General features: G+C 43.1%; 1 protein-coding gene across 5 annotated transcripts in view; it reads left to right on the plus strand.

The window, feature by feature from the left end:
- Window positions 1-12,577, plus strand: part of LOC121286888 (tropomyosin alpha-1 chain) — a 107,457-nt gene that overhangs the window by 65,293 nt on the left and 29,587 nt on the right. For all 5 annotated transcript variants that reach the window (XM_041204108.1, XM_041204106.1, XM_041204110.1 and 2 more), the window contains 4 exons: window positions 923-1,056; window positions 8,092-8,209; window positions 10,905-10,975; window positions 11,542-11,617. In XM_041204108.1, the coding sequence (XP_041060042.1) occupies window positions 923-1,056; window positions 8,092-8,209; window positions 10,905-10,975; window positions 11,542-11,617 (399 nt within the window). The remainder of the gene's footprint in view (window positions 1-922; window positions 1,057-8,091; window positions 8,210-10,904; window positions 10,976-11,541; window positions 11,618-12,577) is intronic.

Raw genomic sequence — 12,577 nt, forward strand, 5'->3', positions numbered from 1 at the left:
AGATGAGGGGGTTGGGGGAGTGGGAAGCCCCAATGTGTTCTGTGTTGTGAGGGTAGGTGTGGTAAGCTCTTATGAATCTCTGTAATGGGTGGAGGATTATAATGTGCTCCCTGTAACCAGCTCCATGTAAATGAAAGGTTTGTTATTTCTTTGAGTAATTTTGACCTTAATGCTGTGGTTACAAATATCAACACACATTTGTCACTGTCAGTATTTAAGAAATGTTTTTGCATGTCTGATTTCAGTACAGGCGTCTGAATCAGCCAATCTTCAATTGGCTATTTTGTATTAATGTCAATGGTTTTTGTATTCATTGTCTCCCCTGCAGAAGATGTGGGCTCCTCACTCCAGGATATAGTCCCTGGGGACACTGGTCACCCTCTGGCACTGCTCAACTGGACAAGTCCTGTGAAATTCCAGCGGAAACACTGGATAACTAACAGGAATGGAAATCCTGATTGATTCCCTCCTATGCCCTCCCACCCCAACCCTTTAGTTCACTCTGTACAAACAACAGTTTGTAACATCCCAAACCAACTGAAAGACCAGCTAACTCCCAACAGGTGGAAGATCCAAACTGGGATCAGATGGTGTGTGTAGTCTAGATACTCGATTAATCTACTGAGCCATTGGGAGTCACCAAGTCTTGAGCACTCTGTTGAATTAGCAAGTTTCCCTACTGAGCCCTTTAAGAAGACCCTTGTAATTAGAGGTTGCAGTGCTGGATCAGAGAGAGGAAATGAACAGTGACAATAATTGCCTTCCGAACTTGTATCGTTATTCACCTTTGGAAAGTTTAACCAACATTGAGCCCAGCAGAGGCTCTTTGCCATCAGTCTTGCTGTATAATCTGCACTTTCTACAGTGAAAGTGTGATGCAAATAGATTGTATCTAAAATGTGTCCCTTTGCCTTCTGATCAGGCTGAAGGAGAGGTCGCTGCGCTCAATAGAAGGATCCAGCTAGTTGAGGAGGAGCTGGACCGGGCACAAGAGCGTCTGGCCACTGCCCTGCAGAAGCTGGAGGAGGCAGAGAAAGCAGCAGATGAGAGTGAGAGGTGAGCAATGATGAACTCTGCCATACTTCCTTAATCTGAGTGAGTTCAGTCGCTATAGAGTTACCTCCCAAGAAATCATAAAACAGATGAACATACAAAATAGGAGCAGTAGTTGACCATTTGGCCTCTCAAGCCTGCTCCGCCATTCAATGAGATCATGGTGAATCTGTTTGTTTCGAATTCCACATTCCCATCTACCCTGATAACCTTGCCTAACAAGAATCTATCCACCTCCACCTTAAAAATATTCACCGCCTTCCACCGCCTCCTGAGGCAGAGACTTGAAAAGTCGCACAACCCTCAATTTCTCCTCACCTCTGTCCTAAAATGGCGACCCCTAATTTTAAAACAGTGCCCTCTAGTTCTGGACTCACCCGCAAGAGGAAATATCCTTTCCTCATCCACCTTGTCGATACCGTCCAGGACCTTATATTCTTCAATCAAGTCACCCCCTCACTCTTCTAAACTCCAGTGGAAACAAGCCCAGTCTGTCTAACCTTTCCTTATATAACAACCTGGTCATTTCAGCTACCAATCTAGTAAACCTTTGAATAGTCTCCAAAGCATTTACATCCTCCTTTAAATAAGGAAATGAAAACTGCATACACTGTTTGGGATAAGGTCTCACAAATGCCCTGTATAACTGAAGCATAACATCCTTACTTTTATGTTCAATTCCTCTCGTGAAAAAGGATAATATTCCATTAGCCACCTTAATTACTTGCTGTACCTGCATACTAACTTTGTGACTCATGCACTGGAACACCTAGATCCCTCTGCACCCTGGAATTCTGCAGCCGTCCTGTTTAAGTAATAGTCTGCCAAAGTGAACAACTTCACATTGTTCCACATTATATTCCATCTGACAGATTCTTGCCCACTTACTCAACCTATCTATTATCCATCTGCAACCTCATGTCCCCTTCACAACATACTTTTCTACCTATCTTTGTCCTCTGCAAATTTAGCCACCATGCCTTCGCTCTGCTCATCTAAGTCATTGATACAAATTGTAAAATGTTGATGCCCCAGCACAGACCCCTGTGGGACTCCACTCGTCACATCCTTCCAATCAGAAAAAGACCCATTTATGCATACTCGTGTTTTCTGCCAGCCAGCCAATCTTCTATCCATGCTAATATGTTCCCCACTACACCATGGGCTTTTATTTTCCTAAATAACCTTATCGAATGCCTTCTTGAAATCCAAGTCCATCTAGAGGCTCCCCTTTATCCACAGTGAAGCCCACATCCTGTGAATGAATAAAAAAAAGTTACTCCTTCAAAGAACGCTAATGAATTGGTTAAACATGATTTTCCTTTCACAAAACCATGCTGACTCTTCCCCATTACATTGAGTTTCTCTAAGTGCCCAGTTATAACCTCTTTAATGATTGACTCTAGCAACTTCCCTACAACAGATGTCGAATTAACTGGCCTATAGTTTTCTGTTTTCTGCCTCCCTCCTTTCTTGAATAGAGAGGTTATATTTGCTATTTTCCAGTCGGATGGAACCTTTTCAGAATCTAGGGAACTTTGGAAGATTAACACCAATGCATCTACTACCTCATTAGCCACCTCTTTTAAGACCCTAGGATGAAGTCCATCAGGACCTGGAGACTTGTCAGCCGCAGCTCCATCAGTTTACTCAGTGCTGCTTCCCCAGTGATTGTAATTTCATCAAGTTCCCCTCTCCCTTCCACCTCCTGATTTATAGCTATTACTGGAATGTTTTTTGTATCCTCGGTGAAGGCAGATTTGTTCATTTCATCCGCCACTTCCTTATTATCTACTTTTCACTCCCCACAGTCACTCTCCAGAGGACCAACACTCATTTTACTTACTCTTTTCATTTTAAATAACTGTAGAAACTCTTGCTATCCATTTTAACATTTCAAGTTAGCTTCCTCTCATACCCTAATTTCTTTTTCCTGATTAATCTTTTAGTCATTCTCTGCAGTTCTTTATATTCGGACCAATCATCTACCCTGCCACTCATTTTTGAGCAGTTATATGCTTTTCCTTAAGTTTGATGCTTTCCTTAATTCCCTTAGTTAACCATGGATAGTGGGTCCTCCCCTTAGAATTTTTGTTTATAGTAGGAATGTACTTATTCTGAGTATTCTGAAATATCTACTAAATGTCTGCCACTGTTTCTCAATTGATCTATCCCCTAGCCTAGTATCCTAGTTCATTTTAGCTAGCTCAGCTTTCATGCCCCCATAGTTGCCCTTATTTAAGTTTAAAATACTATTCTTAGACCCACTCTTCTCTCATTCAAACTGGATGTAAAATTCAGTCATATTGTGGTCACTGCTACCTAGAGGTGCCTTCATTCTGAGGTCATTAATTAATCCTGTCACATTACACAATAGCAAGTCTAATATAACCTGCTCTCTAGTTGGTTCCAGAATGTGCTGCCCTAAGAAACTATCTCGAAAGCATTCTATGAACTCCTCATCCAGGCTACTGCTGCCAGTCTGACTTTTTCAGTTTATATGTAGATTAAAATCACTCATGATGACTGCTGTCCCTTTATCACAAGCACCCACTATTTCTTCTTGTAAACTTTGTCCTACATTGCGGTTACAGTTAGGGGAACTGTAGACCACTCCCACTAGTGACTTCTTTCCCCTACTATTCCTCATCTCCACCTAAACCGATTCTACTTCCTGATGATCTGAACCAAGGTCATCTCTAACTATTGCACCAATTCCATCCTTGATCAACAGTGCAACCCCCTCCACCTTTACCTAGTTTCCAACTCTTCTTGAATATCATTCACCCTTCGATATTCAGGACTCAACCCTTGTCATCTTGCGGCAACATCTCCTTAATGGCTTTAAGATCATATTTATTTACTTCAATGTGCACAATCAATTCATTTCCTTTGTTATTAATGCATTCAGAACAGATCCTTTAGTTTTGTCTTTTCGTTATCTTTCTAATATCTAGTCTTGACTATTGATGTATTCTTAGGTTTTATCTCTGTCCCTTCCTGCTATTCAATGACCCTCATTACCATTATGGTCTCCTCCCTCGAATCTACCCCTTGATTTGCTGCTACTACCCAAGCTTGATCTGCCCCCCTACCTTGTTTAGTTTAAAGCCTTCTCTACTTCCCTGGTTATGCAATTTGCAAGAGCATTCATCTCATGGTTCAGGTGTAGACCGTCTCAACGGTACAACTTCCACTATCCACAGTACTGGTGCCAGTGCCCCACGGACCAGAACCCACTTCTCCAAAAACCAGTCTTTGAGCCGCACATTCATCTCTCTAATCTTATTTGCCCTGTGCCAATTTGCACGTGGCTCAGGTAATAATCCAGAAATTATTACCTTTTGAGGTTCTGCTTCTTAATTTGGTACCTAGTTTCTCATACTGATTATGCAGAACTTCCTTCTTTATCCTGCCTATGTCATTGGTACCTACGTTGGCTGTCTGGATCCTCCTCTTCCAAATACAAGTTCTTCTCCAGCCCTGAGCAGATCTCCTGAACCCTGGCACCAGGTAGGTAACACAGCCTTTTGGAGTTACACTCTTTGCTGCAGAGAACAGTGTCAATCCCCCTCACTGTACTTCCTTACCGCTACATTCCTGTTTGCTGCCCTCACTTGAACAGCCAGCCTGCTCATCCACCTTGTAGATCTCACTTTCGTCCACACAGGTTGTGAACATCTCAAACCTGTTTGACAATTGCAAAGTATGAGGCTCCTCCACTACTGTCTGCTCGGTCCTATTACCTATCTCACTTAACGGTCACATCCTCCTATCTCTCACTACTAACCAAAGCGGACAACCTTATCCTAAAAGATGGATTGTCTTCTGGAACAAAGTGTCCAGGTATTTCTCCCCCCTCCCTTTTGTGCAGTGTCTGCAGTTTGGCTTCAGATCAATAATCCTGATCTGGAATTCCTCTAGTTGTTTACATTTTCTGCAGACATGTTTGTCATGGATCACCTTAGCATCCAAAAGCTCCCATATTCCACAGCTGCAACACAACACCTATCCAGCCATTGTTACTTATGTTAGTTAATTAACTTAGTTTAACTTGGAATAATTACTATGTATACCACACTTCTTTCCCCTATGCAGTGAATTCCCACGTGAACCTAATTCGTTACTCACTCAGTCTCCATCTCACTCTGACTTGGTTGCCTGTCTCCTCACGTGCCCCTTACTGATTGCCTGGAGTCCAACTGTTCAGCATTGCAGGTCCAAATGCAGACTGGTTACACTCAGATGAGGGTTCTCTAACTACAGGTTGATAGCCACAAACAATTTCAGGTAGAGTAGAGAGGTAGCCTTCTTTCCTTAGCTTGTTGTCCAACAAAACTGTCTTCAAAAAACTGGTTCACAATTAAAGTGCGTTGCAAGTCAACACAAACTAACTACTTTCTCAAGTACCATATAGGTCAGGTGATTTCTTGGAAGAGGCCCGCTTGTTTACAGTTCCAAGGTGAATTTATGACTTTTAATTTAATAATCCCAGGTTAGCATCCAGATGACCAGATCATGCCATGTCCTTCCATTTTGTAAAAGAAAACTTAAGTCTTGAGAGAGAGAGAGATGTTTCTAACAGCAGGAGCAAGAAGAGAAGCAATTACAGGTGATTCTCTGTCTGATTATATAGATAAGAACAGAACCAGGTGAGAGCAGTCTCCCCCAGCTGGCCAACAGTGGAGAGGTGTTGGAGGAGGATGGTCTGATCAAACCATGTCAAAGGCTGCAGACAGGTCGAGAGGGACGAGGAAGGAAAGTTTACCTTTGCAACTGTCACATTGGATGTCATTGGTGACTTTGATAGGAACTGTTTTGGTATTGTGGCATGGGCAGAAGCTTGATTGACGGATTCAAACATGGAGTTCTTGGAAAGATGGTAAGCAATTGGGAGGCGACAACAGGTTCATGGACTTTGGAGAAGAAAGGGAGTTTGGAGATGGGACTGTGGCTTTCAAGGATGGTGGAGTGAAGGATTGGGTTTTTGAGGCGAGCAGTGCTAATGGAAGATTTGAAGGAGAGAAGGACAACACCTGAAGAGTGAGAACAGTTTACAATTGGGCGCCAGCATGGCAGCCAGGAGGGGTCAGCAGTTGTGTGGTCAGCAGTTTAGTGGGTTAAGGGAGCGGGATGTAGGTCTCATGGGCATGCTATGTTTGGAGGGGGCGTGAGGAGAAACAGGAGAGAAACTAGAGAATGTTATGAGTTCAGGGCCTGGACAGGAGAGAGCGTTAAAGGAAGTTTGGCCCGCTGAGGTCGGGAAAGGGAGGGATGCCGCAGAGGAAGCTGATTGGATGGTCTCAATCTTAGTGGCAAAAAAGTCCATGAGCTCCTTGAATTTGTTGTTGGAGTTGGAGGAGATGAAAGAGCGGCTTAAGTAGATGGTTTGCAGTAGAGAAAAGAAGCTGGGGGATATCTTTGCGTTCCAGAGTGGTCCTGGAATAGTGAATAGCTTTAGCAGATGAGAGCAGGATCTAACTGTTTGTTTTTGTGTGGTCCGGCCAGTGAATGGCTAAACCAGTTGTCTACCATATCCATTCAAGTCCCTCGGACTTAAGGGAGTGGAGATGAGGATAATGCCAGGGGAATAGCCAGGATGTGAGAGTAATCATTTCAGTGGACACTGAAATTCTGTCTTGACACGTCATAACATGCAAGGCTATCGGCCAAGTGCTGGTAAATGGGATTAGGTAGGTAGGTCAGGTGTTTCTCACCTGTCGATGCAGACTCGAGGGGCCAAAGGGCCTCTTCTGCACTGTGATTCTGTCTTAAAGCAGCAGCGATGGAGGTGAGGGTGTGGTTGGGCAAAACAGTGGCTGCAGAAATGTCAATAATAAATAGAGAGCTATAGGCTAAACCATGAGGATTTTGAAAATGCAGTTGTAAGTAAATTGGCTAATTTATTTCCCCCAAGAAGAACAAGTTCCCAACTCCTTACAGTGACGGAGTGAAGACTCCAAAGAAGAAAGCAGTCGGGTGATACAACCCGAGTTATTCTGACCAGGTACAGGCGATTCTATAGTTTAGACTTCAGGAAGTCTGCCATTCAGTAGCTTAGTTTTCTTGTGTGTTGCCCATGTGCTATGTGGAACAGGGCATTCTGTTCTAAAACCCTCAAGAGTCAGGCTGTTGAGTAAAATGACCTTGGCCATCTCCTTTGTGTCACTGGACTTGGACCTAATTTGAAAAGGATTCTATGAAGCATTTAAAAGGAAGCTGGAAAAAGAGATGAGGGGTAAGGGAATAGAAGGATAGACTGATAGGGTTAGAAGAGGGATGGGATAAGAAGGCTGGCATAGGCTAACTGGGCCAAATGGCCTATTTCAGCAGTGTAAGTTTGATGTAATTCTGTGTGACCTGGCTTGGGAGATGAGCAGCTGAAATTCATTTTATCTTGCGTTATATGTATTCATTCTTCATCTTCTGACGGGAGAGTGTGTCCTTGGTGCATTCTTCACTTGACATCTATTGATATTGAGTACAACTAAAATTGTGAATTACATTGATTTTAAGCACAATTCTCAAGTCCTCGGAATCTGCTACTTTAACAGCCATGCACTATATCAATATTATTCTTAATCAGATTCCACTTGATCCTTCTTTTTATTGGTTGAGATCATGCTGATTGATTAACAGTGTAGATGGGAAAGAACTGTCCCCACTTGTTAAAGGATCGAGAATGAGGGGGAATAGATTTAAAGTGATATGAGGAAAATCTTTTTCACACAATGAGCGGTTAAGGTCTGGAGTACACTACCTGAGATTGTGATGGAGGTAGGTTTAATTCAAGCATTCAAAGGGAATGAGACTGTTATCTGAAAAAGAAGAATGTGCAGGGTTACGGGGAGAAGGCTGGGGGAATGGTACTAGATGAATTGCCCATTCGGAGAGCTAATGCAGACACAGTGGGCTGAATGATCGCCACCAGCGCATAACAATTCTGTGATTCATCTGTTGGGAGTTCAGTATTTTGAAGCTCAATACTTGTGCTCTTATTGCTGGTTTATCCCATTTAATCCCTGCTATATTACTCAGAGGTATGAAGGTAATTGAGAACCGTGCGCAGAAGGATGAGGAAAGGATGGAGCTTCAGGAGCTGCAGCTGAAGGAGGCGAAACACATTGCAGAAGAGGCTGATCGCAAGTATGAGGAGGTGAGCAGCAAAAGTCGACCTATTAATGATGTTCAGAACACTGCTCTTCATTAACCATTAAACCAGTTGGACCCTTGTAACCAATATCACAATGCACTCAGCCAATGATGAACACTGCTGTTCCCCTTTGAACAAACATACATATGAGCATACGATTTAGGAGGGGTGGGCCACTAGGCCCCTTGAGCCAGCTCTGCCATATAATAAGATCGTGGCTGATCTGATTGTAATCTCAACCCCACATTCCTGCCTACCTTCAATAACCTTTCACCCCCTTGCTAATCAAGAATCTATCTATCCCTACCTTAAAAATATTCAGACTACTTCCACCACCTTTTGAGAAAGAGAGTTCCAAAGACTCACGACCCTCTGAGAAAAGCTTTTTCCTCATCTGTCTTAAATGAGCGACCCCTTATTTTCAAACAGCGACCTCTACTTCTAGATTCTCACAACAGGAAACACCCTCTCCATATCGACCCTGTCAAGACCCCTCAGGATCTTTAAAGGTTTCAATCAGTCACCTCTTATTTAAACTCCAGTGGATAGAAGCCTAACCTGTCCTGTCTTTCCACACAAGACAACCCCCCCCATTCCTGGTATTAGTCTAGTAAACCTTCTCTGATCTGCTTCCAACGCATTTACACCTTTCTTTAAATAAGGAGACCAGAACTGTATATAATACTCCAGATATGGTCTCACCAATGCCCTGTACAACTGAAGCATAACCTCCCAAATTCTGTAATCAATTCCCCTCACAATAAATGATAACATTTTATCAGCTTTCCTAATTAGCTGCTGTACCAGCATACTTTGTGTTTCACACACTAGGAAACACAGATCCCTCTGAATCTGAGCTCCTCAATCTCTCACCATTTAGATAAGCTTTATTCTTCCTGCCAAAATAAACAATTTCACATTTGTCCACATTATACTCCATTTGCCAGATTTTTGCCCACTCACTTAACCTATCTGTCACTTCGTAGTCTCCTTATGTCCTCTTCACAATTTACTTTCCTACCTATCTTTGTGTCATCAGCATATTTAGCCACCATTCCTTCAGTCACTTCATCCAAATCATTTATATAAATTGTATTAAGTTGAGCCCCTAGCACTGATGCTGGTGACACCACTTGTCACATCCTGCCAACCTGAAAGAGACCCATTTATGCCAACTGTTTCCTGTTAGCTAACCAATCTTCTATCAATGCCAATGTGTTACCCCCTACATCATGAGCTTTTATTTTCTGCAATAACCTTTGCTGTGGCACTTTATCAAATGCCTTCTGGAAATCTAAATACAGTACATCCACTGGTTCCCCTTTATCCACAGCACATGTGACCCCTTCAAGAACACCAATAAATTGGTTAAACACTATTTTTCTTTTACAAAATCATGTTGACACTGCCTGATTGCCTTGAATTCTACTAAGTGCCCTGCTATAACATCTTTAATAATAGCTTCTAACATTTTCCCTATGACAGATGTTAGACTAACTGGCCTATAGTTTCCTGCTTTCTGTCTCCCTCCCTTTTTGAATAATGGAGTTGCATTCAGAGATGCCAAACAGTCAGAATGAGAGGAGCAGAGATATCTGTGGGTTGTGGGGCTGGAGGAAATTGCAAAAATAGGAAGAAGATTTGACCACTGGGGTGAGAATTTTAAAATCATGGTTTTGCTTAACTGAGACCCAACATAGATCACTGAGCACAAAGATGATGGTGGGCGAGACTCTGGGTGAGTTCAGACATGGGCAGGAGATTTTTTGGATGATCTCAAGTTTACCAAGAGTAGAATGTGGGAGTCCAGCCAGGATTGTGTTGAATAGTCAAGTCTAGAGGAAACATAGATGAGGGTTTCAGCAGCAGATGAATTAAGGCAGAGTCAACGTCTGGTAGTGCCACAGAGATGGAAATGGGCAGCCTTAGAAGTTCCATGGATATGTGGTTAGAAACTCATCTCAGTCAAATACTACAGCATGATAGCAAATAGACTGGTTCAGCCTTAAATCATTGCCAGGGAGAGGGATGGAGTCAGTAGCTGGGGAATGGCATTTGTGGCAGAGACTGAGGCAATGGCTCAATGTTAGCCAATGTTTAATTGGAGGAAACTTCTGCGTATCGAGTACTGGATGTTGGATAGCAGTCTGATAATTTAGAGACAGTGGCCGAGTCAAGAGAGGCAGTGGAGAGATGGAGCTGGGTGGCTTCAGCGTACGTGTGAAAATTAGCACCGTGTCTTCAAATGCTGTCACCGAGGGGTAGGGTGTATTTGAGAAAAGGAGGGGCCATGGACAGATCCTTGGAGGACACCAGTGGTAACGGTTTGGGAGCAGGAAGAGAAGTGATTGGAGTGATTCTGTGGCTATGACTGGATAGATAAGAATGGGACCAAGTTGTGCTCTGTTCCCGTAACTCTGAAGGCTCCCAATTATTTTACTCCCTTTGTTTGGCTCCCTCTCTAAAGCTGGAGGCTGGCATTGGGTTGCTCTGATGTTTAAAGGGAGGGACCTTCACTTTACCATGTGATAGAGCTGGCTGATGGGTAGAAGTGTGCTGTGCTGTAATGTGATTCTACATTAAAGTGGAAATTGGCCTCCTAATGCTGGTAGGAGATCCTGTTTGGGGACTGTGCATGTTCAAGTGAGCTTGATGCCTGCTGATACCTCATTACGCTAAACTTATTTGACCTGTACAGGTTGCCCGGAAGCTTGTCATCCTGGAAGGAGAGCTGGAGCGTGCTGAGGAACGAGCTGAAGTCTCGGAGATGTAAGTCCCTTGATGGATGGGTTGAAACATTGTATAAGCATGAGGCCCATTCACTAACTTCGTACAACTCTGTTTTTTGATTCACAGCTTTTAAACCAGTTAGTGGATGTTTCAGTTTTGACACGTTTTTTGGTTTTAAATGAACCGTGAATACCAGATCAGGGCTTTATGTTAATGAGACTACATCTCCATGAGCCTTCAAGTGCAACAGGATAGTGCATTTAAATCACTGAAATGGTCAAGATCATCGATTTTTTTCCATGTGGCTCTGTGTACGGAAACTTTGGTGTGGGGAGGGCTGTACTTGTGGTGATTTTGGTGTGGAGAGGGGTTTATTTTATCTAATAAATGACCTAACCTGCTCCCTTAACTTGATTATTCCCCAAAACTTTATCAGGCGAGTGGAACAGCTCTACAATTTTCCTATTCCTATCCTAGATTGTTCTTCACCACCTTCTGTGGTAGATTGGGTGTGTCTCATACTGATCACTGTGGGATTTAGTGTTGACCTTCTGTTGCACACGATATCATTGAATTCTCACTCTAGCTTTGTATTCTTTATGCAGGAAGTGTGGTGACCTAGAAGAAGAACTGAAAAATGTCACCAACAATCTCAAGTCACTGGAGGCTCAATCGGATAAGGTCAGGCTCTGCTTTCCCGACTCACCTTTACTCCAGAAAATCAGGGTTAAATAAAACTTGTAAGAAGAGCCAGGCCTTTTCCTCTTTTTCTCCCTCTCACTGTCTCTTTACTAATCCATGTCCCAGGCTAGCCAAGTTTGGAATTTCCTCTACTTCATGGAGACTGAGGAGGGTTTTGGAGCAGTGAGCTAAATGGGAAAAGAAACAAAGATTTGCATTTATATAGCATCTTTCACGACCTCAATGTTCCAAAATGCATTAAAGTCAATGAAGTGCTTTTTGAAGTGCTAGTCACTGTTGTAATGTAAGAGACACAGCAGCCAATTTGTGCACAGCAAGATTGCACAAACAGCAATGTGACAATGCCCAGATAATCATGTTTTTTATGATTGAGAGATAAATACTGGCCAAGACATTGGGTGAACTCTCCTGTTCTTCAAATTAGTGCCATGGGATCTTTTACGTCCACCTTGGTTTAACGTCTCATCTGAAAGGTAATGCAGCACTCCCTCAGTACTGCACTGGGACGTCAGCCTGGATTATTGCTGGAGTAAGACTCCAACCCACAACCCTTTAACTCTGAGACTAGAGTGCGTAACATCTGAGCTACGGATATTGCTCAGAATGTCCGAGTTTCACTGCGCCAGCCCACTGCCTGCTAGCCCAATGTGTGCCTTCCAGTATGAATGGCTGCTTCTCCTTGTCTTCGTGCCAATACTGGTCAGTGACATATTAGATACCACTCCTGATTGCTGACTGCACAGACCATTTCTATTTCAGAAATGGGCCTATCGCATAAAACCATAGAAAAGTTACGATAGAGAAAGAGGCCCTTCAGCCCATCTTGCCTGCTCCAGCCAAAAAGAGAGAAAAGAAACTGGCTGCTCATTTTAATTCCACTTTCCAGCACCTGGTCTGTAGCCTTGCAGGTTACAGCACTTCAGATGCAGCTCCAGGTAC

Source organism: Carcharodon carcharias, chromosome 14 (genome assembly GCF_017639515.1).
Source record: "Carcharodon carcharias isolate sCarCar2 chromosome 14, sCarCar2.pri, whole genome shotgun sequence".
NCBI classification, from domain to species: domain Eukaryota; kingdom Metazoa; phylum Chordata; class Chondrichthyes; order Lamniformes; family Lamnidae; genus Carcharodon; species Carcharodon carcharias.